Source organism: Chrysemys picta, chromosome 8 (assembly GCF_011386835.1).
Source record: "Chrysemys picta bellii isolate R12L10 chromosome 8, ASM1138683v2, whole genome shotgun sequence".
Classification (NCBI taxonomy): domain Eukaryota; kingdom Metazoa; phylum Chordata; order Testudines; family Emydidae; genus Chrysemys; species Chrysemys picta.
In genome coordinates, this window is record NC_088798.1 from 45,182,597 (window position 1) to 45,210,137 (window position 27,541).

General features: G+C 39.6%; 1 protein-coding gene across 2 annotated transcripts in view; it reads left to right on the forward strand.

The window, feature by feature from the left end:
* Positions 1-398: 398 nt before the first annotated feature.
* ASPM (assembly factor for spindle microtubules) overlaps positions 399-27,541 on the forward strand; it is a 39,378-nt gene continuing 12,235 nt past the window's right edge. Inside the window, exons 1-18 of one of the 2 annotated variants that reach the window (XM_065554411.1) lie at positions 399-842; positions 4,064-4,207; positions 4,802-6,149; positions 8,070-8,159; positions 9,607-9,753; positions 11,204-11,449; positions 11,631-11,698; positions 12,358-12,499; positions 12,585-12,715; positions 13,548-13,723; positions 13,822-13,967; positions 14,054-14,139; positions 15,462-15,677; positions 17,614-17,818; positions 17,937-18,082; positions 18,209-18,337; positions 21,477-21,671; positions 22,689-27,311. In XM_065554411.1, coding sequence (XP_065410483.1) covers positions 534-842; positions 4,064-4,207; positions 4,802-6,149; positions 8,070-8,159; positions 9,607-9,753; positions 11,204-11,449; positions 11,631-11,698; positions 12,358-12,499; positions 12,585-12,715; positions 13,548-13,723; positions 13,822-13,967; positions 14,054-14,139; positions 15,462-15,677; positions 17,614-17,818; positions 17,937-18,082; positions 18,209-18,337; positions 21,477-21,671; positions 22,689-27,311 — 8,547 coding nt within the window. In that variant the 5' untranslated portion in view covers positions 399-533. The remainder of the gene's footprint in view (positions 843-4,063; positions 4,208-4,801; positions 6,150-8,069; positions 8,160-9,606; positions 9,754-11,203; positions 11,450-11,630; positions 11,699-12,357; positions 12,500-12,584; positions 12,716-13,547; positions 13,724-13,821; positions 13,968-14,053; positions 14,140-15,461; positions 15,678-17,613; positions 17,819-17,936; positions 18,083-18,208; positions 18,338-21,476; positions 21,672-22,688; positions 27,312-27,541) is intronic. The other variant, XM_065554412.1, reaches the window with a different exon arrangement.

Genomic DNA, 27,541 nt, shown 5'->3' on the forward strand with positions numbered 1-27,541 from the left:
TGAAAGCGGCCACTCCGGTCAGGAAGCAGATAGGGATCGTTTTTGACCACATACCCCATCCCCTCCTGATTCGCAACCCCATGGACAGGCGGTAGCAAGTTAACAAACAGTTTACCAAACTGCTACACTGCGTGGCAGAAACCGCTCCCAGTAGCAAAAGGGGAGGGCAGCACTTTGTGCTGATACACTTGTAGAGCCTGCTCTGGGGAGCTGCCCTCCAGCCAACTATCTCCGAGCTGATGTTTAAATAAAACGCCGGGTAGTGATTGGCGGAGAGGCTCCAGGGTGGGCGCTGTATGGCGATTGGTGGCCTGGAAGAGACGCTGCGCCGCTGGTTGGTGGGTGGGTTGGGACAGGGCTGTGTGGGGATTGGCGGGCCGTGGGGGCGCTTGGGGATTGGCGGTGGCGCTGGGTTTGAATGGTTGGCCGGGGCGGTTAGTATCGTGCTGCCTGTTTATGCGTCTGGCTCGTGCGGTTTGTCCGCGCTGCGCGGGGACCGGGCAGCGCCGAGTCTCGGCAGCAACAAGCCGACGATGGCTGCAGAGCTGCTGCGCAGGGGAGCCGCCGCTGCCTGCGGACTGAGCCCGGCCGAGAGCCCGGGGCGGCGGAGGCGGCGCTGGGCTGGCCGGGAGGAGGAGGAGGAGAAGGACCCAGCCGTGCTGACTCTCACCCACTTCTCCCGGCCGCCCTTCCTCAGCTTCGGCAGCCTCCGGCCCGGCGCCTCCTGCACCCGGCTCCTGGCCGTAGATAACCCCAACCCGGAGGAGGCTGATGTGGTTATCGACCGCTTCCCGGCTCCCTCCACAGGCTTCAGCCTGGAGCGCCGAAGCTTCCTCATCCAGGTAGGGCCGGGCTGGGGGAGAGCCCGAGCTGCTGCGGCTTCGCGTCCCCTCACCAGCCCCACCTCTGCGCGGCGCCCCTGGCAGCCCCCGTGGCTGGAGGGGCTCGTTGGGGCGGTGCGGTTACATGCCCAGAGCCGGCGTGACGGGCTTGGAGCTGCCTGTAATAATTTTATGAACCTTGACTGAGTTAATCCGCTATCAGCTTTACCAAGGAAGGGGGAGGACAATATGCTCAGGAGCAATGCGTTCATTTCCATGCCCCGGCTCAGGCCCTCTGAGGGGGAGGAGTATCAAAAGCTTCAGGATGGTTTAAAGACACACTCGCTCTAGAAGAGGGCAGATAATTAAGGGGGAGAAACTGACGAATCAACCCGGCGGGGGGGGGGGGGGGGTAGGTGTGTCTCGAGGAAGCTTAGCCTATGTCTGCTTCAAATTGGTCAGGCTTTAGGTAAGATAGACATGTGTCGCCTTTTGTGTGGTTCAAAAACTTCTTATGCTTTGCTGTTCCTACTCTTAAGATAAAACATTCTAGAGTAGGGCTCCCGTATACCAGGATAGTGTCCTGGCTATGGGGCATTTTGAGGTGGGTCTTTCTCAATCTCTTGTATGTGTTCTTTGCTGTTCCTACTCTTAAGATAAAACATCATACAATTTAATCATAAGGCTGTTTTGGTCACTGCTAGACCCAAACTCCCAATGGGAAGAACCACAGATGTCACGTTATCTGATATGACTAGTAAGGAATCTATTTGTCAAAAGACATTTCCTGAATCTTTTTTGTTGTCTTTATTGTTACAGACGTACTTTTCTGACAGGTATTTCGAAATACGTGACCAAAAATAATTGAAACTGGTGTAGTTATTTTGACAAATATAATAGGCAGAATTTTAAAATATTGTGTGTGGAATTTTTAATTTTTTTGGTGCAGCATTCTCCCAGGAGTATACAGTACATCTTTGTAACAGCAGGTAGCAAATTTTGACAAGTGCCTTCTGACAGCATAAGAAGCAGAATCTCCTGAGGAAGTGACAGCTGCCACAATTTACTACCAGTAGTGCAAGTAAATGTGTTAAATGAGTTAATTGTGTATGGAACCTCTTTAGCATAAAAAGATGTTTTTTTTTATTTTATTTTTTTTTGCTACAAGGACCAGCAAAATATAATGAGATTTTTCAGGCATTACATAATATCCGTCTTTGGTTTTCCACTGCTGTCTTGTTTCTCTCCATCATCATCATCATCATCATCTGCCTGTTTTGCTGCTATATTGAATGGTAATGCTAGAAACTGGCATTTTTCACCTTACTGGTGTGTCAGCAGAGCAGCAAAATGTACAGTAGGGTAGCTCATCTAGTGTTTGGCAAGAATCTTCCCCTGAGTTCAAGCTGTTCAACAAATTAATTCTAATCCCGTGCACCATCCCAGAGTTGAGCTACTGGCATGTGAGAAGGACACTGTTTTCATTATTTTTCAATGACCTTATTGGTCTATCTGCTCTAATCAACACACAACTTATAAGTTGGGTACTTGAGCTAAATGAGAACAAAATTACTTAGAAAATCTAAATATGCTTATTTAAAATTTTGCTTATGTTCCGATAGTTATTTAGGATATTTAACAATATTACTCCTGCATATCTATAATTCACCTTCTTGCTTACAGTGCTCTCATATAGCCCTTTTCACAAGCATTAAAATATATGTACTACAAAATATGAATGAAGTACTGATCTTTAACAGCTAATAATGTAATGAACCCAACTGAGAGTGCCAATTCAGGACAAATTGCTTAAAGCAGGGCAGTTACAGCCCAAGGCTGGGGTTTTTCCACCTCGAAGGCAAACCAAACCAGCCAGACAGAGAGGACTTTGGTTTTACACCACTGGCTAACCACAAGTCACACAAGCAATTCCTTTAGACACTCCAGTTTCCCAGTATCACCACCAGTGCCACTCATTATGGGGACAAATGGTTATGAAAACCAATACCCCAGTAAAAGGAAAAAAGGTTCTCTTGATCCCAAAGGACCAAGCCCTAGACCCAGGTCAATATACAAATCAGACTTTACCCACAAATCACGCCAATCCTTTAGAATCTAACAACTAAAGGTTTATTCATAAAAGGAAAAAGATATAGATGAGAGCAAGAATTGGTAAATGGCATCAATTACATACAGTAATGGCAAAGTTCTTGGTTCAGGCTTGTAGCAGTGATAGAATAAACTGCAGGTTCAAATCAAGACTCTGGAGTACATCCAGAGCTGGGATGAGTCATCAGTCCTTTGTTTAGAGCTTCAGTTTGTAGCAAAATCCCTCCAGAGGTAAGAAGCAGGACTGAAGACAAGGTGGAGATGAGGCATTAGCCTTTTATAGTCTTTTCCAGGTGTAGGAACTCCTCTTGGTTCTTACTGTGGAAAATTACAGCAAAATGGAGTCTGGAGTCACATGGGCAAGTCCCTGCATACTTTGCTGAGTTACAAGGCGTATCTGCCTTCTCTCAATGGGTCAGTTATATAGCTGATGGTCCTTAATGGGCCATCAAGCAGGCTAGGCAGAGCTGGGATGTCACCCAGAAGCATAGCATAAGTTTGAAATACAGACAGTATAGAGCCAATATTCATAACTTCAACTACAAAAATGATACACACATATAGACAGCATAATCATAACCAGCAAACCATAATTTTGTCTTAGATACCTTATTTGACCCCCTTTATACAAGATTTGGTGCCACTACAGGACCTTGGTTGCAACAATGAACTATATGGTCCCAGTTCGAGTCAATAATGTGACAGCAGGTTTTCCTGTGTGGGGATTGGTCCTGCTTTGAGCAGGGGGTTGGACTAGATGACCTCCTGAGGTCCCTTCCAACCCCGATGTTCTATGAAAATCACATTCCTTTCTTATATCCATTCTATCTCCTAACCTCACTATTGTGTATTTGTACTTTCTCACCTGTCCTCCATCATAACAACTGTAATTCATCTAATAAGTCAACATTTTTAAAGTTCGGTGCATAAATTTAGAGACGCCAACCCATATTTATGCACTCAGTGGCTGAAAATGTAAGCCATACTAATTAGCATTTATATAGCACTTTACTTAAAAGCATTCACAGACACTAACACTTTTGTTCGCTGCTTCTTTTTTAAATGATCAATTCTCTTAAAAATATTTTCATGTCCTTACAATGTTTTTGTTTTAACGCTTCGTTCTCTCATAGTCTGGAGAAAGAATCTTTATTTCTATCACATGGACGCCATTAGAAGAAGGAAAAGTCCGAGAACTGGTAACTTTTATTGTTAATGGCATTGTAAAACATCAGGCTGTGTTGTTGGGTGTTGCTGAGCAGCCTCTGAAGAAAAAGGTAAGAAATGTATTTTTAATTAACACTAATTATTTTTGTCTTATTTGTTGCTTGCATGTGAGTCAAAATTTTGCAATGTACCAATTGTTTCTACTAGTGTAGACACAGATGAATTGTTGAATGGGTATCCTCAGTGGGATCCCCCAATAACTTGGAATTTGCTCTCCTTGATCCTGAAATAGCCCAAATCCAGTGAATACTGCAAAATTTTTCTTTTCCCATTTGAAAGTGGTAGTACGTCTTAAGGGTGAATTATTGGAGTAGAAAAATGGCTTTAGCTTATTTTCCTGGTTGGTTTGATTATGGATTATATTGCATTGTATTGCTGTGCTTCAGCTATGTTGGTGTGTGGTTTTTGATGTGGGCATTTTAAAGTTTATGGTAAGTGCATAGAGCATGTGGCTACATATTACTTTTTTAGTGTGTATCTATTCAAAATAACTTAAACAACCCAAAATTAAAAACTTAGTTTTTGTATCTGTTAGCTATCAATTCATTATCTGTGTGGATGGATATATAAGTGCATTATATTTAAAAAACAACTACCTTGCAAACCCTCTAATTTTTTTTTTTTTTTTTTTTGTGGTTTTTCAGAAGAGTCTTTGGGATGCTATTAAAAAGAAAAATACTTCAGAAGGATCAGTTTCTACAAGAGCTAAGAAAAAACATTTAAATGTTAAAAATGTTAACAAAACTTTTCGTGTTTCCAAAAAAACAGATACAGTTAGAAGCCCACTCCAATCCTGTGAAAATTTGGATGTGATACGAGGTAGCATGTCCCCCCCAAAAAACTCGCTTATCACTTTAGAAAACAAACTGCCTATATCTCCTATCAGTCCTGTATTGCAAGAATATCATGATACCATTTGCACACCTCTTTCAATGAGAAGATCTACTACATACTCAGTTCTTGGTACAGTGGTAAATGATGAATTATTGCAAGAAATACACACATGTAACATCAAGAAACTTCATAATCCTAATGAGGAAATAAAATCCTCAAGTATACACAGTTCTCCTTCTGGATTAGTACAAGCACACAGATCAAATACACATTCACCTGTTTGTGCTCTGGAATGGACGGCAGCCTTGCATTCCTCTTTGACTCAAAGGAGAATTTTAAGTCCAGATTCTTTTATAAATGACAGTTATCAACTTAATGTAGAAGTTGTAGCAGAGCAAGTTGCTCCCATATTGTCACCCGATCAGTTTGTAAAAGACAACTTAGCTATAGAATCAGTGTCTCAAGTCCACATATCTGTTTCACCATCCTCTTTATCCTCCAGTGTGGAGACTTGTATCACAGAGAAGTCGTCATCTTCAAAATGGAAAGAAAATGAAAAAATGCAGTTCATAAGTGTATCTGTAGAACATAAGTTTCCAAATGATGTCCTTGATGAGACGCCTATAGCGAAATCTCAGTTACTTCATTGTACCAAACCTGAACAAAATCATCTCAATTTTCCTCTTTCTGATGAGGACCTTCAGACTCGCAGTTGCTCCCAAAGAGAACAACCAAAAAAACGTCCTGTGCTTTCTGCTACTGTCATCAAAAATAAGTCGTCTGCTGCTGAAAGAAAAAGAATGGAGACAACTAAGCCAAAATCTAGAAAATCTCTTAATATGATAAGGGAAGGAGTAAGTATGGTTCCTAGACATTCAAAGTTAGAAATACTCCAGAACCTTCCAGTTATAGATCCCATCTCAGGTGAAACCAAAGATGAAATATATTCATCTTCCATTGGATCTACTTTACGTAGTCGTAAGAGGAAAAATGAAGTATACTTGGAAGATATTAAGGCTACAGCTACAGAATATGTGGAAGAAACAGAAACCAAAAGAATCTTTACATCTTGTGTTGACAGTAAAATAAAAACTACTGTAAGACCATCGGTCTCTAAGCACATAAGCAGAGAGAAATTAAACCACAGAAAGAAAACTGGTGAGCATTTTTCATTTGTGTTGTTTAGTGAAAGAAAATAACTTGAGTGTCTCCATATTTTGCTAAAATGTTATAAGGGGATCCCTAGAACTCAGCATTTCAGTACCTCTTTCTGCAGCAAGTATTACGATACTGTAGCAACTTCTCAAGTTGTCTGGTAGCAATAAAGCTTGGCTAGAGAATACACTGTCTGCATTCATTTAGCAGAAGCCACTTAATTGGTATCTGCTAAATAGTCTTGTAGTGTGCTAGAAGACTTGCCATATTTAGCAACATTGCTGGGAAAGCACTAGATTTGTCTCCTGTGGCTTTGTGGAGCAAAGCATTGGTTCTGAGCAGTTTATTTCAGGCAAGACATTTGGGTAGAGGTGGTAGATGAAGGGGATTTTAAAATGAGGAGAGGAAGTGCTAGATAAGCTTTGGTGGGGCTGTGGAAAATCTAGCATGGAATGTGACATGCTGTCAAAAATGAAAATACTTAGTATTAATGCATTTCAAAAAGTTTGCTTAAATGTCTCATCTGGTATTCTCTAAAAGACTATTCACAATGGCTCACAGGTGTGAATGCATTTCTGGTGCCATAAATTTCTACACATGGTTCTCTGCTCACTCTATTTCTTACGATTGGCATGGTTCTCTGCTCACTCTATTTCTTACGATTGGCTCATTTAGCAGTCTCACATAAGTATAATTCTCTTTGGTGTGCTAACACTTTATAATTTTCTTAAAATATACATCTGCTCTGAAAAGTGACCCTCATGATGCCATTTCTTAAAGTTAGGATGGGGTTTTCCTGCCCTGGTATAACTGCCTGTAAAGGTTCTTGCAGGTGAAAATCTGCTCTATTATATCTGTAATCTTTGTCTTCAAAATATGTTCACCATTGTCTTCATAGGGTTATACAGATATAACAACACAGAGGCAGCGTGAAGAGAGAACAGTACACAGTTTGCCCCAGCCCTAAATATAGCTACATTTCACTATTGAAATGTAACTTTGAAACACTTACACCCAATTTAACTTATTTGAAACCTAGCATTGTTCTTCTTGAGCATATAAATGCTGAATGGTGCTTGGCTCTGGAACAGCACAGGAGTTCAGAATGAATTCATATCTTGCCTCCTTCAGTGATGAACACAAAGTAAAATCCCATTTTGTAATGGGTAACTGATCCAGAGACTAAACGACTTGCCCAAGCTCACAGTCTGTGTCACAATAGGGAGTTGAACCCAGGCGGTCCCGTGAACCTCAGGACACCCAGGTCTCCCATGGCCTGGGCTAGGTTCCTACCCACTAGACCATCCAGATAGATGCCAGTGGCTTAGAATTTTGAAATTTGGAAATTAATACCTTGTGCTGGTAATAGACTTTAAAGTCCATTGGGTAGTCCATTAGGATGCGTATCTTCTGAGAACAATTAATGGTAATACTTTTTTCTCAGTGTGGTGAGGAAGCATGGAATGCAGTAGTGCTTTTTTAATTGTCAGCTTATCACTTCAATTTTTTTCTTTCACTCTTTTTACAGCTGCCAAGCAAAGCAATTTATCTGCTTTCTTCTAGCATTCATTAGCCAGAAGACTTACGTATAATATGCTTACATAGCATCTAGAGAATTAATGTTTCTCCATCACAGAAAACATTGAAATATTGTTTTTTACTTTTCCTGAAACACTGAAGTATGCTAATTTAAAGATTAAAAATAAAACCTCTGTTCAACCTATACCAGCTAGAGTTAAGGAATTTTCTATAGTGTCTCCGACACGTGTTCTACCCCTGCCCATAATTGACAGGGTTGGTAAAGAATGGAGTCAAGGCTATAATCCTTAACTACACCTTGCTTGCTTGTTGGTGGTGGTAGTCTCACCATTTCCCCCCCCCCCCCCCCCCCCCCGACATCTGATGTTTTGTTAACATTTTTAGGTTCTTCGTCTAAAACTATCAACAAAACTACTAAACCCATTGATGGTGTGGCACAGTCTCAGCTGACCTTCATAAAACCATTAAAAACAGGTAAACAGAGGTTTTCAGTATCTATGAAGTCCAGAATTTTTCTTGAATTGAATGTCATAATTGAGCTGGGCGAATTTTTTGGCTAATAGTTTTTGACAAAAGTGTTGTTCTTGTTGACCTAAAACTGCTTGCGAATTCATGTAGATTTTGCCAGATAGTTATGACTGAACCAAAAAATCAAAATGTTTTGGTAAGCTGAAAATGAAACAGTTTGTTTTGATAATATTGAAACAGTTTTTTGGGGGGTGGAGCCACAAAATGGTGGGGAGGAGGTGGTAGTGTGGTGATGCCTTCCTTATAACTTTTAGCTTAGTGGTTAGGACACTGTCCTGGGATGCAGGAGACTCGGGTTCAAGTCCACATTCTAGAGTAGGTCTCCCATATACCAGGACAGTGTCCTGGCTATGGGGAATTTTTAGGTGGGTCTTTCTCAATCTTTTGAATTGAGGCTGTTTCATGTTGTATAAAATATTAATTAGAGCAGGGACTGGAATTTGACTCTCCCACATCCCAATGGAGTGTTCTAACCACCAGGCTGCAGAGTCATTCTCACTTTCTAGTCCAATTAATATTTAATTAGTAATGCAAAGTGGAACAGCTTCAGCAGAAGAGATTGAGAATAATCCTTAACCCAGAATACTCCCTAACTCAGTAGTTGGGGCACATACCTGATATGGGAGACCTGGGTTCAAGTCGTTGCTCCACAGTGGAGATCAAGGGGGTGGGGCTGTGTGAATGGTGCCTAAGGCTTTGTCTACACTACATAGCTTTTAGCGACACAGCTGTATCGCTGAAAGTCGGGCAGTGTAGTTGCTGTTTTACTTCCACCCCCAACGAGTGGAGTTCACGTTGTTGACAGGAGAGCGCTCCTGCCGACAGCGCGCTGTTCACACTGATGCTTGCCGCGGCAAAACTTTTGTATCTCGGGGTGGGGGTTAACACCTCTGAACGACCAAAGTTTTGTCGCTTGATTGCCAGTGTAGACCTAGCCTAAGTCCCCTTGACAATGTAGCCCCTTATTTCCAGATTTCTTTTTTCACCTCTGCTAATAATTTGTTTTATGGTAGACAGATGTGATTCTGAGTACACTCATGAAGCAGATATGTGGAATCAAATGTAACAATAAATCATGCTCCAAAGGTTTTTCAGTATACTTAAAAGCACCAGGCTACTTAACATTACCGCTAATATTGATAAAGCACTAGATAATAGCATGAACTGTCATACCAATAACTGTCCTTGTCTTGAAGAACTTATTAGTTGAAGACAACAGCAAGTACAATAAAAGTGGCATGTGGTGTCTAAATACTTTCCTCATAATTCCATTTTTGTGCAAGTCACTCAAGTTAAAGTGAAGAACTGCATATTTGTAGGAAAAAACATAGACAAAGTTCAAATTAAAGTTATTTATTTAAATAATCTTTTCTCTCCCCACCCCCCCTTTAAGTCATTCCTAGGCATCCAATGCCTTTTGCTGCTAAAAACATGTTCTATGATGAGCGCTGGAAGGAAAAGCAGCAGCGAGGCTTTACCTGGTGGCTGAATTTCATACTTACACCTGATGACTTTACTGTAAAAACCGAGAGTTCACAAGGTAAAGTAGGTAACTTGAAATAGTGCACTTCTGCTAAATCATGGGAACACTTTAATGTCAATATATAAAGCAAAACTTGCTCCAGGAGTTTTTTTTAATTAAACTCGTGGTTTTATTCATCATATACTAGCTAAAAGCTAGTATCAATTAAGCTTTCATTAATTTATCTGTGTGTATGTTTAAGTAACTTTTCAATAAGGGTAATTTTTATATCAAGAGGTGGTTGACTTTTTTTAATTTTTTTATTTTATTTTATTCCCCCTGCTTCCCCCCTCCCCCCCTCATGAACTTCTGTCCTGAGATTGGAATGAAAGCTAATTCAATTTGCATCCCTATTTTCAGAGCTACTTTGATACCCAAATGTTAGCTCTGCAGTTATCTGTTTCAGTAGAGGTTGCACTGAATTCTGAATGCTGTTTTGAAGTTTTATTTATATAATTTTTTTTCCCCCATGTTCTTTAATTGAAAGTGTATGGTCTTGAGAAGTTTGATTTTTCTTATGCAGAGTTCTATTATACTAGATATGTCATCTGTGTATTAGTGTGCATTTAAATAGAAGTAAAATGATTAGGAAAAATAGTGAACTCTTATAAAACAGATGCTGTCAAGGTTCCTTCCCCACTCTGAACTCTAGGGTACAGATGTGGGGGACCTGCATGAGGACCTCTAAACTGAATTACCAGCTTAGATCTGGTTTTGCTGCCACCACTCCCAAGTGCTAACTCCCTTCCCTGGGTAGCCTTGAGAGACTTCTTCACCCACCAATTCCTGGTGAGTCCAGATCCAATCCCCTTGGATCTAAAAACAAGGAAAAATCAATCAGGTTCTTAAAAAGAAGGCTTTTAATTAAAGAAAGAAAGGTAAAAATCATCTCTGTAAAATCAGGATGGAGAATAACTTTACAGGATAATCAGATTCAAAGAGCCCAGAGGAACCCCCTCTAGTCTTAAGTTCAAAGTTACTTAAACAGAGGTAAACCTTGTAGCAAAAGGTACATTTACAAGTTGAGAAAACAAAGACAAACCTAACACGCCTTGCCTGGCTGTTACTTACAAGTTTGAAATAAGAGAGACTTGTTCAGAAGATTTGGAGAGCATGGATTGATGTCTGGTCCCGCTCATTCCCAAGAGCGAACAATCCCCAAAACAAAGAGCACAAACAAAAGCCTTCCCCCCCCCCCCCCCCACCAAGATTTGAAAGCATCTTGTCCCCTTATTGGTCCTTTGGGTCAGGTGTCAGCCAGGTTACCTGAGCTTCTTAACCCTTTACAGGTAAAAGGATTTTGGAGTCTCTGGCTAGGAGGGACTTTATAGCATTGTACACAGGAGGGCTGTTACCCTTCCCTTTTATAGTTATGACAGATACTACTTTACCTTTATGTTATTTTTATATATATATATATATATATATATATACACACCTGTTTTTTCTTTTTTCTTTTTTCAATTAGTAAATGCAGCTGCACTTATCTTGGGAGCAGAAAATCATCATAAAGCCAGTGTTCCTAGAGCACCAACAAAAGAGGAAATGTCCCTGAGAGCTTATACTGCTCGATGCAGGTTGAATAAACTACGACGTGCAGCATGCCGTTTGTTTACCTCTGAAACAATGGTTAAAGCTATTAAGAGACTGGAGTTTGAGATTGAAACTAGACGTTTGCTAGTTCGGAAAGATAGGCATCTCTGGAAAGATATTGGTAAGAATGTACAAATGTTGTTATTTAGTATTTTTGGTAAAACAGAATTGAAAGTGTATTTATTATAAGTGTAGCAAGTAGAGTAGAAAATCTTTGTAATCAGGTGGCTTTGTAACAATGAAATATGGTTTAAAAGTGTTTGCTGAATTTAACATTTCATCATACTTTGCATTCATTTCAGGAGAAAGACAGAAAGTCCTCAACTGGCTTTTATCTTACAACCCTTTGTGGCTACGCATAGGTCTGGAAGTAAGCAATGCTTCTTATGGATACTCTATTCTTGTAAAGCCTGTGCCAAGAGTGGATCTCAAGTTCAACTGTAGCTGGCAGGCAGCTCTGGTTTATTATCAGAAGAGAACAATTTCACATTTCCTTTTAATTCATGGTTGTCTTGTTACAAAAGAGAATATTTCATCGGGCAATTTAAAAGTGCCTTTCTGTGAGGAATACCCTGGAACTGGGCTGATGCTCCTTTGCTGTTGCTCAAGTAACTTTACCCTTCAGTAGTTCGTAGGAAATTGACGCCTAGTGCGCTCCCACTATACTGCAGCCAGCTATGTTGGGACTGGTTAGGGAGCTCCTGATGGAAGCAGAGAACACTTTCCAGACACCGAAGAGCCAGTAGATCACATTGATACTAATTTTAACTTTTTAGATGGGCATTGCATTTGGGATACCTTCTGGATTAAAACTAGGACTGTAACTTTGTTTACTGTTTTGCAGATTAATCTGTTTTCAAAAAAATGGGCTAGGTTACTAATTATTTTTGCTAGTGAGAAACTCTTAAATAGTGTACTGCTATTTATTTTGAATATATCCTACTGAAACTCTAAAGAAAGAAATAATACAATTGTGAGCATTTTTTTAATTTTAAAGAGTTTCCTTTATTTTTTGTTTTTTCTCATTAGACTATTTATGGAGAACTGATTGCTTTGGAGAGTAATAGTGATATTATGGGTTTGGCAATGTTTATTCTCAGTCGCCTACTTTGGAACCCTGATATAGCAGCTGAATACAGACACCCCACTGTACCTCACCTTTATCGGGATGGTAACTACTACTTTTTAAAATAGACTATTTTTAGTATTTAACTTTGCATTCATAAATAACATCTTTATGAACTTAATATTTTTAGGTCATGAAGAAGCTTTGTCTAAATTTACATTGAAAAAATTGCTGCTGTTAGTTTGCTTTCTTGATCATGCCAAACAGTCTAGAATCATTGACCATGACCCTTGCCTCTTCTGCAAGGATGCAGAGTTCAAGGTAAAGTATGGTAGCCATTTCTTTTAACGATGTTGTTTGATGTTTGAACACATGACTTTGTATGCATATAATATAAAGTTGCTTTTTTAATGTTAAGACTTTAGTACTAGTCACACTCAGCAAATCTTCCAGGAGATCACTAGCTGTGTAAGACTTACCATCAGGACTTCTGAAGTGCATATAAGTTATAGGGAGCTCAAGATCCTTGCATTCTAGAGGTGCTTTCCTTCTCTTTCTAAGACTAAATACTGCTCTGCCACAGCATTTGTCATCTGAAGTTAAATCCTCTTGCATTTTGAAAGTTTATCTGAGGGCTGTCCTACAATACTTTGTTCTAGAAAGCTAGGCTGCATGTCCCTATCTGTCATGCTAGATGTTTACTTAAACATAAATGAGGCTATTTACTAACTGACTAGAGTAAAAATGGTTTTTAGTTCAAGTCATGGTATAAAAGTGTCCATTACTTAGACTACAACACTGTTTAATGAGTTAAATGCATGAGTAAATAAAAAGAAAAAATTGTTCACGAACTTCTCAGGATGCAGAACAGGTATGATTAACTAGTGTTACAGCAGCTTGATTTTTTTTTTTTTTTTTTTTTTTTGGCTGTACACCTAGGGAAGTTATGAAAGCAGTCATTAGGAAACCAGTTAGCTATCTGTGTCAGCGTTAGAATATTGTGGACACAATTTAAATGCCATGAAGAGATATTTAAGTACTTGAATTTTTGTATCTTATGCATAGTACTAAACGACAAATAACAAAGCTAAAGGCATTTAGGGGAAGGGATCAAAATGGTCACTTGGTCTAAGTTTATTTTATTTCCTCTTAGAATAGTAAAGATGTTCTACTGGCATTTTCACGAGACTTCCTGAGTGGTGAAGGTGACCTTTCCCGTCATCTTGGCTTCCTGGGATTACCTGTTAGTCATGTTCAGACACCACTTGATGAATTTGACTTTGCTGTTACAAATCTAGCTGTAGACTTGCAATGTGGCATTCGTCTTGTGTAAGTTGATACAGAATGGTTTTGTGACTATCTATATTTGTCTAATCCTTCTGTAAGCTGAACTAAGACACTTCAATATGAAATCTCTTTATTGTTAGGAGAACAATGGAACTCCTCACAAAAAACTGGAGTCTCTCAAAGAAGCTAAGAGTTCCTGCAATAAGTCGTCTCCAGAAGATGCATAATGTTGATGTTGCCCTTCATGTTCTTAAAGAGCGGGGAATTCAGTTGAAAGATGAATGTGGTAAGAATTGAAAAGTAGTGCTAGAATAACTATGCATTTGAAGAACAGGAATACATATTTTAATCACTGTTGTATTTGATTTATAGGTGCTTCAATCGAGTCTAGGGATATTGTGGACAGGCACAGAGAGCGAACTTTAGCACTGCTGTGGAAAATTGCCTTTGCTTTCCAGGTATTGCATAAAGTTTGTGTGTAGTTGTAAAGAATTTTAAGAAATGTTACAAATGAGAGGAGATAATGCATGGTTTGCAACAAAGAATGTGTAGTCTTTGAAATCGTCAAGTCTGAATTGACCTGGCTGGGTGACCCATGAGAATGATCTTTTGTGGATTCTCCTGTTTAGACCTCATTGTGTAATGTCTGTTCAAGTGCTTTATAACTATTGGCTACATTGATGAGCTAGGTTCTAAAATGTAATACAATTCAGAACTCCTTTTAATTAGGTACACTTGTTCATAGAATTTCTTTTGTACTTGTGCCAGACACTATAACAAAGGTTAAGTATGTGATAACAATGGTCAGAAATTAACTTCTTGCCACCTGCTGAGGAATTCTCTTAGAGCTACTAAAAATAGCTCAAATAGATGGATGTATTTAATACCACTTCCAAACACTTGAACATTCCCTTTGGTGAACAATCATAGGAAGTGAATTCTAGAGCTGTGGCTCTTCCATGTAACGTATTCCACCATATGTTTCTGGGATCAAACTGGGAAAAACTGAAGAAATAAGCACCTTTGGACTTAGGCTAATTAGTGTACCTATAATTGAGTCAAGGATTATGTATAGCCTTAAATGGAAGAAGGAAGCAGAGAGTAGAAGAGTTGGGCTTAATGGCAAGGTTTAAGAGGTTACTTGAGCCAAATAAATATTATTATTCAGAAATGTATATCCAGCTTAAGTGAATCCAACATTATGGAAAGTAAAACATAAGATATAAGAATGAAAAGCAAGTGGCCAGAGACTTTTTTTTATTATATATAATATCTTAATGCAAGAATCCTGAGGAGAATACTGCTGCAGAATTATCAGGAAGCTAAAGGAGCAATTGAATGCTGAAGAATATTACAGAGAAATGAATTATTCATTTGCATCAGTCAACAAGATGTTGGAGGAGATCCAAAGTCTCTTTAATTAGTTATGTAGATGACCACTTCCACGATTGCGTTAGTTAGGATTAAGAAAAACTACATGTTTTCGGGGTATTAAACCAACCATCGATCCAGGTAGGAAGAACATTTCCCTATAAACTTATTTTAAAAGCATCTGGTACTGGCTACTGTCATCTAGGCTGCTGGACTGAAATAACAACAACTGGTTTGATCCAGTATGGAAACTGTTATATTACTAAATAGTGGGAGCAATCAATCCCTGGCAGTTACATAAGATGCTTTCTCCGAAACCATCCCCTCTCCATTTAACCACATCAAGTATATAAGATCACTGTAACATTTTTTCATATCAGAAAAATTGATTTGTTTGTTTCCATTAAAGGTGGATGTTTCCCTTAATGTGGAGCAGTTAGAAGAAGAAATTTCTTTTTTAAAGAATACACACAATATTAAGACAAAAATGGCTACTCTAGTGTCCTGCTCTAATCAAAGTAAAGTGAGAAAAACCAGCAGTACTTACTCATCTGAAAGTTACAGCGAAAATGTGAAGCTGCTGATGGATTGGGTCAATGCTGTTTGTGGGTTTTACAATACTAAGGTAAGTAGTCCTGTTTTTGTGTGTGTATATTTCCAGGTTTTGTACATCTGCAAGTACATTTTCTTGTAATGGGAACTGTTTATATAAGTCTTTCAACACTATATCTGTTCTATCAAATATATATTGATTAATACTGATCTGTTACAAGCATTGTAATGGATGAAGTTCTCAGTCTTACTTGGACTATCCCAGTGGTGGAATGTCAGATATCCAGGATGTGTTTTCATGGGTCCAGTTGCATTTCTATTATTTTTAATACATTCTCCTAATAGAGAATTCCCACAGTGAATGTGTATACTACCTGCTTGGCTACATATCAGCCCAGGGAAATCCTCCCTCTATTAGTGAGCAAGCAGAATAAACTCTTTGAAAGACTTCCTAGAAGGATCTCATTGGTGACTGATTCCAGTCTGTGGAAAAGGACATGTTCTTAATGAGCCTTTTGGTCCAAAATAATTCCTCCACTATATAAGTTTTTCATAACCTTCAGGAACTTCAGGCACTAAGATTAATATTAAAGATAGTCATGTGAGTATTTGTCCCTCCCCAAGCAGTCATATCATTTTTACAAGAGGTAGGGTGTTTCTTACGGACAGGGAGCAAGGAGTGAAACCCTCTTCAAGGAGACTTACTGCTCATCAGAATGGCTGACACACCTGCACACTTTAGGAAAGCAAAATCTAACTTAATTATTTTAAGCTTAGGAGGCTTCAAATTCATTTCCCAGGCATTGCCATTTCTGAGTCCTAATCAATGAAGCCTCCTTCCTCTCTGAACTTGTGTATTTTCCTCTGTTTCTGTCTCAAGTGCATCCATGCTTTCTTCTCTTTAATACTTGTGTATGTGGAATGTCATCCCTGATATTGTGTGTCTCACAATCCGTCTTCATTTAAATGCCTTTGGTTTGTGTGAGGGATTGTGACCATTCTTTAACTCCCATAAATAAAAATCAAGGAACTAAGATGATGGATACTGTACCACCCAAGCAACTCCATAGCATTTTGTGTATTCCTTTCTCTATTCTGCTTGTCTTGCTTTCCTAATTCTGCTTCTCTACGTATTCTTGCTTTCCAAGATAGTAGTCGGTTGGCTAAGTATGTTTAAGATTTATGGGCTACAGGTATTTATCTTATTCTGAAAATATTTAGCACATTTTTGACGCTGGTAAAAACATCAGTAACCTACTATGCTATAATATAGAGCAGGGGTCGGCAACGTTTAGCACGCGGCTCGCCAGGGTAAGCACCCTGGCAGGCCGGGCCAGTTTTATTTACCTGCTGACGCGGCAGGTTCGGCCGATCGCGGGGGCCCCCACTGGCCGCGGTTCGCCGTCCCGGGCCAATGGGGGTGGCGGGAAGCAGCACGGGCGAGTGATGTGCTGGCCGTGGCTTCTCGCCGCCCCCATTGGCCCGGGACGGCGAACCGCGGCCACTGGCCAATGGGGACGGCGAACCGCGGCCAGTGGGGGCCGCGATCGGCGGAATCTGCTGCGTCAGCAGGTAAATAAAACTGGCCCGGCCCGCCAGGGTGTTTACCCTGGCGAGCCGCGTGCCAAATGTTGCTGACCCCTGGTATAGAAGGTCCTTTCTAGGATCCTTTCATAGAATTCTCCATGTCTGGTTTCTTTAACTATTGTTGTTCTAGGAGATGCACTTTTACTTTGGTAGACATCCCTTTATATTTCTGACTTTCAGGAATGGAGAGCCATAGCATGGACTCAGTTAATGAGCATTACTTTCAGATAACTTGAATTGCATATATTTAATTTTCTTTTGTATATATTAAAAGAAATGTGCATAGCCACATTCCTATCCAGTTACAGATATATTATGGCAAATGAGACGTATTTTAAACTTGTACTAATTAATGAGTGTGTGAAATTTCAAGAAAATTTCTATTTTTATTTTTTGTTTGTTTTTTGTTTTTTTTAAACCAGGTGGAAAACTTCACAGTATCTTTCTCAGATGGCAGAGTATTGTGCTATTTGATTCACCACTATCATCCATGTTATGTGCCTTTGGAAGCTGTATCCCAGTGTACCACTCAAACAGTAGAATGTACAAAAACTGGTACAGTAGCACTAAATTCTTCCTCTGAATCTGATACATCTCTAAATATGTTGGATGGAACATTTGACCAAAGTGAGTCATTCTTTAATATAAGGTTTTGAAGCAGATTAAGTGTTTAAAAAAAAAAAAAAAAAAAACAACCCTTAATCTGACTAACAAACATGATTATATTTTTCCTTCTGTGTTAAAGCTGTAACTACTTCAGTCCTTTATAAGGAACTTCTTGACAATGAAAAGAGAAATTTCCAGTTGATTAATACTGCAGTTTCTGACCTGGGTGGAATACCAGCTATGATTCATCATTCAGATATGTCAAATACTATTCCTGATGAGAGGGTGAGAGAGGTTTTTATATATATATATATATATATATATATATATATATATATATCATATAAACTGTCATCATCTCCTGAACAGTCCTAACTTACCGTGGTTTTTTTTATATATATATTTCTTTAGGTTGTTATTACCTATCTGTCGTTTCTGTGTTCACGGCTTCTAGATCTTCGAAAAGAGACTCGAGCTGCTCGGCTAATTCAGTCAGTTTGGAGGAAATACAGACTGAACACAGAGCTAAAACTCCATCAGGTATTTTTATCAAGGACTTCATTCTTTTGTGAAGTAGTACAGTAAAAGCTGTTATCTGGCCCTGTACCAGCCGGAAAGCTCTATAAACCAGCATTTCCAATTGTCATAGAAAGTCAGGTTGGCGCTGGGCCAGCAGGCTACCTACTTGGCTCCGTGTGACTCCCCAGAAGTGGTGACATGTCCCTGCTGCTCCTAGGCAGAAGCATGGCCATGCAGGCACCGCCGCCCACAGATCCCATTGGCCGTGGTTCCAGGCCAATGGGAGCTGCGAAGGCAGTGCACAGGGCAGGGGCAGCACGCAGAGCCACCTCTGCCTAAGAGCAGCAGGGACAGGTATCCATGTACGGGGAGCTGCCTGAGGTGACCGCCCTCCAGAGCCCACGCCCTGCACCCAATGTTTAGTTAACTGGCATTTTTCACTTACCGGCACCCCCCATTTCCCCAACATGCCAGATAAAAAAGTTTTTACTGTAATAATCACTCTTGGTTTGTGGTACAGTGTGGGATACAAAATCAACCAAGTTGTAAATGGATAGTCTTCAGAGAGTAGTATTTGTAACTACTTTTTGAGGACTTCATATATTACTAAGATGGTTGACACAATCTTGCTTTAGAGCAAAATGCATCTTTTCATTCTCTTCAGAATGAGAAGTAGTCAATGTAAAGACTAGTGCTCTGCCAGGGTTACATTTAATGTTAATGAGTGTTTCAGTCCTTTTCCCAAGTCCAAGGCTGAAGCGGCTTTACTGAACTTTATGAAGAACTCCACACTTCTTTACAATTTAAAATAAAATGAAAAGAATACCACATTTGAGCTAGGTCTCTTGCCACTGTGCAATGTATAGGATTTGACACACACAATTTGACCAAAGCATTTCAATTGGAACTTTCAACAATCTTGGTGTTCCATTTCTGACTTTCTACAGGGAATTATGCTAAATTATATGTTCATTTTGAAATATACAAGACTATAAAAATTGCCAAATAACTTGTTGCCCACTTCAGACTTTAATTCAGGTACTTAAAAGTGAAAGGTAGCTGGTGTACATTCAAGGCTGCAGGATTTCACCATGCTTCGTTACCACGTGTATAGCATTACATTTTTCTTCTTCGTGTAGTGTCCCTATGGGTGCTCCACTGTAAGTGTGCTTGCGTCCCTACACTGCTGATTGGAGAACTTTGATAGCAGTGTCTGTTAGGTCCACTCATGCACTGTCTCTCCTTGTGCTGCCCTTGCATGGTGCACCAACAGCATGCCTCTTGAGCCTCGCCCAAGAAACCTCCTGGAATACCCCCTTGGCCGCAGCATCTAGGGTTTCTTAACTGCCTCAAGAGATCGAGGAACAGGAAGCTGGTACCAAGGAGTAAGTGACACCAAGGAGCATATTCTAGTCTCCGGACGAAGCCATCATGCCTCCCACTCCATCTTTGGCAGATGACTTTCATGTTTTCCAGGAGCTTGCAAACACCCTCCAGATACAATTGGAGGAAGTCAAGGACACCCACCATCAGCTCTTTGACATCCTTCACTCTTCATCCTCCTCAAAAATCGCCTTCTTGATTAATGAGGTCATTTTAGTCCTGGAAAACATCTTGTGGCAAGCCCTGGCATCAGTAGTGCCAATCTGCAAGCGAGCAGATAAAAGCTAGTATGTCTCAGCCCAGGAATCTGAATTCCTATTTTCCTACTCCTCACCCAACTCCATTGTGGTGGATGCTATCAACTCCTGCAGCCAATAACATTGATCAAGGACTACTCCCTATGATAGGGATTGGAAGCGCCTTGATCCTTTCGGCAGAGAAGTGTTCTTCTCAGGCACTTTGCAATTCTGATCATCAACTACCAAGCCCTCACGGCGAAATACAACTACATAAATTACTTGAAACGGAATGACTATTGAAAAGTTGACAGAGACACATCACAATTCATTTAAGGCCGTTATCCAGGAGGGCCAATTAGTGGCAAAGATATTGCTGCAATCTGCCCTCGACGCAGCCAACATGGCAGCTAGGTTCATCTCTACAGCTGTGGTAATGCAATGAGCATCATAGCTTCATTTTGTCAGGATTCCCAAACGAAGGGTAGTCCACTGTTGAGGACCTTCCCTTTTGAGGGCACGAAGCTCTTCGCTGGGAAGACTGACGCCTTCGTTTGCACTCTGAAGGACTCCAGGCCTACCCTCCAGTCACTGGTTATCTATACACTGGGACAAAAGAGACTATTTAGTCCCCAGCCCCAGCATAAACTACACGCCACCCACCCTCCTCCCCTCTACTTCAGAGTTCTTGTTAATGACTCTGTGGTAGAGAAGGAAATAAGGGAGGTTAGCCTGCATGTGCTGATAAGTCTTGTGGTGCAGCACGAGGAGAGACAGTACACGTGTGGTCCTAGCAGACACTGCTACCAAAGTTCTCTGATTAGCAGTGTAGGGACACAAGCACACCTACAGTGGAGCATCGATATATGGACACACATCTCGAAGAACCATCATTACTGCACAAGGTGAGGAACTTCGTCAAAGAGTTCCTTAATATAGAAGTTAAAAGCTAGAACTACTGCTAATATCTAAAGTTAAAAGTGCTGAAGATGTGAATAAAGATTGTCCAAGGGGAGAAGGCAAGAACATAACATGTACTATCTATAATGACTTACCAGCTGAAATCCCTAAGATCTATTTCAGGAAAGTTTGCTTCCAGTAACAGGAGGTGGAAAAAATAACAAATCTTCTCGCCTAAGCTAAAGGGGTGGGGGAGGGGTTGAAATATGATACTACATATATATTAACTAACTTTTGTTATTAGTGGGAAACTGTCTCCCATGACACATCTCTGAAAATAACTATAATCAACATAGTTTTACTAATTGGCATTTATGTATTGCAATTAGAGGGATCCTGTTTTGATGCTGAAAAAGCACATGAAGCTTATTTGAAAATGTGTGTTTGAGGGAGAAATAAACATTGTTACTCAAACTAAGATCTAGTGAAATGTGTATTCCACTAAATTTTTGGAACTGATAATGCTGTGACCTCATTTTCCTTCAAGAAACGATGGAGGCTTAGCTTTGGGTATCTACTCTGTTGTTTTTTGTTTTTAAACAAAAAACAAACAACTTTTAATGGAAATTCACTCCTTGCAGGAAAAAGACAAAGCTGCTCGGATTATTCAATCAACTGTAATAAATTTTCTGTCTCACCGGAGCATCCAGAAAAAAGTTAACGCAGCAATTTTCATTCAGAAACACTGGAGAAGATATTTAGCTGAGAGGAAAACTTTGAAATTAAAAAAGGCAAAACTGGAGGAAACTAAAAGTGAATCTGCTACAGTCATCCAGGTACGATTAAGTTAACAGGGGCAAAAAGCAATAAAGCTTTTTAAAAGAAGCTTCTTCTCTACTTAAAGTTGAAGGAAAAGGCACATTCCAATGTCAGAGGTTTTGCTGGTGTCATCACAAAGACTTAAAGCAGAATATTCTCTGCCTTCAGTAGCTGCAGACTAAACTACCCAGAACTCTAGACTATTCCTTTGAAAGTGCCAAATGGGACGTAATGCTGGTATTTGCTATTGTTTTTAATGTTTCCCATTAGTACACCAAAGGGTTTAAAATAGTGGTTCCTAAATTTCTGATCACATGGTGCTGTTTTGCTTCTTTTCCAGCTGCTAAATAGCACTGAGCCTGAAAATTCATTAATTTCTTAATAATCCTTCTCTATATAAGCAACTGCTATCGGTGCCACAGGATGCTTGCTTTTAGTGGGAGGAGAAGTAGTCATCTATTGTCTCATTCCTGATTGTGCTAATACCTAAGACATTTTCTCTATTAAGATGTGGTACATACTTTGAATATGTATGAGAACCCCTTTATTGTTACTTTTAATTCAGAACTCTTATAAATAAGAATATATAAATAAATACCCAACAGTAACTTGTGGACTTCAACCCAAATGCTAGTTAAACTTTTTGTAAGAAAACTCTGGGACTTTGTGTTAATTCTCAGTTTATTTCTCAATAGTTTGAAAGGGAATCTTAACTGCTTTAATAGTTCGCCCTTTGGCACAGAATTGGTATGTAAAAAGAAATAGCCTTAATGCATTCTGTATTTGTGATCATGAAAAAAGTTCTGGACCGTTAGTCTGGGGATAGGGTAGCAGTGAATAAATTGGAACCCACAAGACGAATAGTCCATAAACTCAGGATTAATGTTGAAAGTGGCAAAGTTGGGGGTTCTTTTTGTTTTTCTTTTTTTCAATAAGAAAGTAACTAGCTCTTGGGGTGAAACTTCTAGGCCAACTTGAATATTAATATAATCTCAGTTTAATCCATAAATTTATCATTCTGTTCTATTTTGCAGACTTACTGGAGGAGATTCTCTGCTAGAAAAAGATATTTGCAGCTAAGATACTATGCTATCCTTGTGCAAGCTAGGATAAGAATGTTGATTGCTGCTGCTGCATATAAACGACTTCTTTGGGCAACTGTTACAATTCAGAGACATTTCCGTGCTTCCTTGGTGGCAAAACAAGATCAGCAAAGATATGAAACTTTAAAGTCGTCTTCACTTGTCATTCAATCTGCATTTAGAAGATGGAGAAAACACAAAATTGAGCAGAAAATTAAAGCTGCAATAGTGTTGCAAACTACTTTCCGAAAATGGCAAGCCTCAAAATTAGCTAAGAGAGAGCAAGCTGCTGTTGTCATACAGTCTTGGTATAGAATGCATAAAGATTTGAAGCAGTATTTACATGTTAGAAAAAGTGCTATCCAGATTCAAGCCTGGCTTAGATGTGTTCAGGCTAAACATGTTTATGAGGAAAAAAGGGCATGCATACTGATGATTCAAAAGTATTACAGAGCTTATCGGTTGGGTAAAATTCAAAGAGAAAACTATTTGCAAAAACGTGCAGCAGTTACAGTCCTCCAAGCTGCTTTTAGAGGCTGGAAAACTCGTCTGTTATATAGACAAATAAAAGCAGTCTATGTTGTTCAATCACATTGGAGAATGAGACAAGAGCAGCGAAGATTTTTACTCATGAAACAGTCTGTTGTTACATTACAGTCGCATGTGAGAAAATATCAACAACTAAAAAGATACAAAGAGACTAAAAATGCTGTTTGCATAATTCAAACTCGATACAGAGCACATGTTTCATCTAAAAATGCTGTCTCTTCTTTCCAGAAAATGCGCCTTGCTGCCATTGTGCTACAATCTGCCTACAGAAGAATGCAAGCTAGGAAAGAGGCCCACATATTGAGATCTGTGGTGAAAATTCAGTCAAGTTATCGTGCTTATGTTGCCCAGAAAAAATTTGAAAATTTAAAAGCTGCTGCAGTGAAGATTCAGGCTTTTATAAAGATGATACAAGCACGTAAACATTACTGTGCTTTAAGAGAGGCAGCACTCTGTGTTCAACGAAGATACCGTTCCCAAAAATACATCCTTCAACTTAAAGAAGAATATAGGAAACTGAAGGAAGCTTGTGTCAGAGTTCAAGCTGTAGTGCGAGGGCATCTGATCAGAAAACAAGTACAAAGCTGGAGAGAGGCTGCAACCTTGCTCCAGGCTTACTACAGAATGAAAAGGGATAGGCAACGTTATTTGAGGGTGTATACCGCTACTGTTATCATTCAGAATCGTTATTGTGCATACCAAGAGCAAGTCCGTCAGAGGCAGAAATTCTTGAAAGTCAAAAAGGCAGTTGTCTGCTTGCAAGCAGCCTACAGAGGTTATAGAGTACGCAAAATGCTTAAACTTCAGTATACAGCCACTGTTAAAATCCAGACAGCTTTTAGAGCTCATGCTGCAAGAATGAAATATCAAGCAATGATTCAGGCCTCTATTGTGATTCAGAGGTGGTACAGAGCCTACAAAACGGGTTACAAAGTGAGACTGAGCTTCTTAAAAAGAAGAGCAGCTGTGATTTCTCTTCAAGCAGCTCTTCATGGTTGGCAAGTACGAAAACAGGTTCAAAGGCAACATGCTGCTGCAGTTACAATACAAACTGCCTTTAGAAAGTTCCAGGCTCAAAGATTCAGGCTTATAAACAGTGCTGTGCTAACTATCCAGCGGCATTATAGAGCCAGTATTGTAGGTAGAAAACAGCGGCAAGAATATATGGAATTGCATAACTGCATTGTACAGCTCCAGGCAGTTTGGAGAGGAAGAACTGTGAGAAAACAAATTCAAAGGAAGCATCAATTTGCAGTAATCATACAATCCTATTACAGAATGCATGTAAATCAATCAAAGTTGAAAACTTTGAGACAAGCTGTCTTAGTGATTCAGAGACACTACAGAGCTTACTGTATGAAAAAGGAACAACGTACACTTTATCTAAAAACAAAAGCAGCTGCCTTAGTCTTGCAAGCTGCTTTCCGTGGGATGAGAGTGAGGAAACAATTATGGGAACTCAACAAAGCTGCTACTATTATACAAGCAACCTACAAATCCTATGTAGTAAAAACAAAATATGCAGCACTTAAAGCTATGACTATCCTGGTTCAAAGGCGGTATCGTGCAGTTGTTCAAGCTAAGTATCAAAAGCAGGAATATCTGTCTTTAAAGAATGCAGTTGTTAAAATTCAGGCTATTTATAGAGGTATAAAAGTAAGACGACAAATTCACTGCATGCATCAGGCAGCTATTTCAATTCAAGCCATGTTTAAGATGCATCGTATAAACATTAGATATCGTGCAGTGAAACTGGCAGCAACTGTAATTCAAATTAGATATAGAGCATTTTGTCAAGGGAGAGTGGAACATAAAAAATACTTAATGTTACAGAGATCATCCCTTGTCCTTCAGGCTGCCTATAGAGGCATGAAAGTTCGAAGAAAGGTAAGAATTATGCATCAATCTGCAACAATAATACAGTCATATTATCAAATGCACAGACAACAAAAAGATTTCAAAAAGTTATCCATGGTAACTAAACAGATACAGCAGTGGTATCGTGCTTGCAAAGAACGAAATGTTCAAGTACATAAATACAGGATTATGAAGAGGGCCATACTCTGTATCCAGGCTGCGTTTCGCGGCATGAAAACCAGGAGACATTTGAAAATGATGCATGTAGCTGCAGCCTTTCTTCAAAGGAGAGTTAGATCCTTTCTTAAAAGGAAAAAATATATTTCTCTTAGGGTAGCTGCTGTTACGATTCAGAGAAAATATAGAGCAACAGCACATGCAAAGCAACAGCACCAAGAATATCTTCATCTCCGAAAGGCTGCTGTTACCATACAGTCTGCTTATAGAGGCTTTGTGGTAAGGAAAAAGATGCAACAGATGCACAGGGCTGCTACAGTTATCCAAGCAGCTTTAAGAATGTATAGAATGTGTATTTCCTATCAGTCTGTCAAATTTGCTTCAATAACTATACAACAACATTACCGAGCTTACAAGGAGGGAAAACGTGTGAGAGAAATGTATTTAAAACAGTACAACTCTGTTTTAGTTCTTCAGACTGCCTATAGAGGAATGAAAACAAGACGGCTCCTAAAGAAAAAACATAATGCTGCCACCATTATACAAAGCAATTATCGAATGTACAGGCAAAGTTGTTATTACAAAAAAGTACAGTGGGCAACCCAAGTAATACAGAAAAGATACAGAGCCAGTAAACTGAGAGAAATTGCAGTACAGCAGTACTCTTCTATGAAGAAAGCAGCAACTTGCATCCAGAGAGCTTTTCGAGAGATGAGGGCAAGAAAAAAACATCAAGAAATGTGCCATGCTGCTGCTGTTCTTCAGAGACGTTTTAAAACATTTAAAGAACGACAAAGGTATCTTTCCCTTAAAGCTGCTGCTGTTGTCCTTCAGAGAAGATACAGAGCTTTAATTTTGGTAAGACGGCACACTCAGGAATACCTTTCTTTTCGTAGAGCAGTTATTCGTATACAGTCTCTGTACAGGGGTATTCAAACAAGAAGAAACATTCAGCATATGCATTTGGCTGCCAGCACAATACAGTCAGCATTTAGAATGCATAGGATTAAAATCTCCTACCAGAGAATGAAAATTGCAGCTGTAGTCATACAGAATTATTACAGATTCTATGTTAAAGGAAAAGTTCAACGGAAGAGATATCTGACAATTCAGAAATCTGTGCTGGTCATTCAGGCTGCTTATAGAGGCATGAAAGCACGACAAGAACTGAAAATCATGCATGCATCAGCAACTATAATACAGTCTCTTTATCGTATGCACAAACAGCATAATCATTATAAACAGTTACGCTGGGCAGTCAGAGTTGTACAGCAAAGGTTCAGAGCTAACAGGGCAAGAGGAGCTGAAGTAAAAAACTATACCAAAATTAAAAAGGCTGCCCTTTGTCTTCAGTCTGCTTTTCGTGCTAAAAAAGCTAGGCAGTTGGCTACAATCATTCAAGCAGTTCGGCGTATTCAATCAGTCTTACAGATGTACTTAGACAGGAGACGTTTTCTTAAGAAGAAGACGGCAGCAATAACAATTCAGTCGGCGTTCCGATGCCATAGAATGAAGACTCGCTACAAAGCAATTCGGGATTCAACAGTTGCGATTCAGCGATGGTACAGAGCCTGTCGAATGGCTCGTTTACAGAAAGCTGAGTACTCTGCCCAAAGGCAAGCCATAATAATTATTCAGTCTGCCTATCGTGGAACAGTAATAAGAAAAATGGCAAAGCAAAAACGTGCTGCAAGAAAGATTCAGTCTTTTCTTCACATGGCTGTGCATCGAAGAAAATTTCTTCGACTCAGAGCAGCAGCTGTTACGTTGCAGACTTACTACTTGATGAATAAAACCAAATTACAGTATATGACCTACAGAAAGGCTGTATTTGTATTACAGCAGCACTATAGATCATATTTAGCTATGAAACACCAAAGAGGAGCTTACTTAAGAACCCGGAAGAGCATTATAATTATACAGTCTAGAATCAGGGGATTCATCGAGCGGAGAAAGATTCAGAAAATTAAACAAAGCACAATAAAAATTCAGGTATGTGAAAATGCAATATGTGTTGTGTTGTATACATCCCTGGTTAATACTGTAACATCTGATGACAAACTGTAATATAAATTCTGTTTAAAAACAAGACCAAAAGTGCAATACTGGTTGCCAGTATGTACTAGGTTTCTGAAGCATGATTGATGTAACTGCTATAACAATGATCAACGGATGAATCAGTTATACTCTGAAAGGTGACTTTAAAAATGGCATTGTTAGTG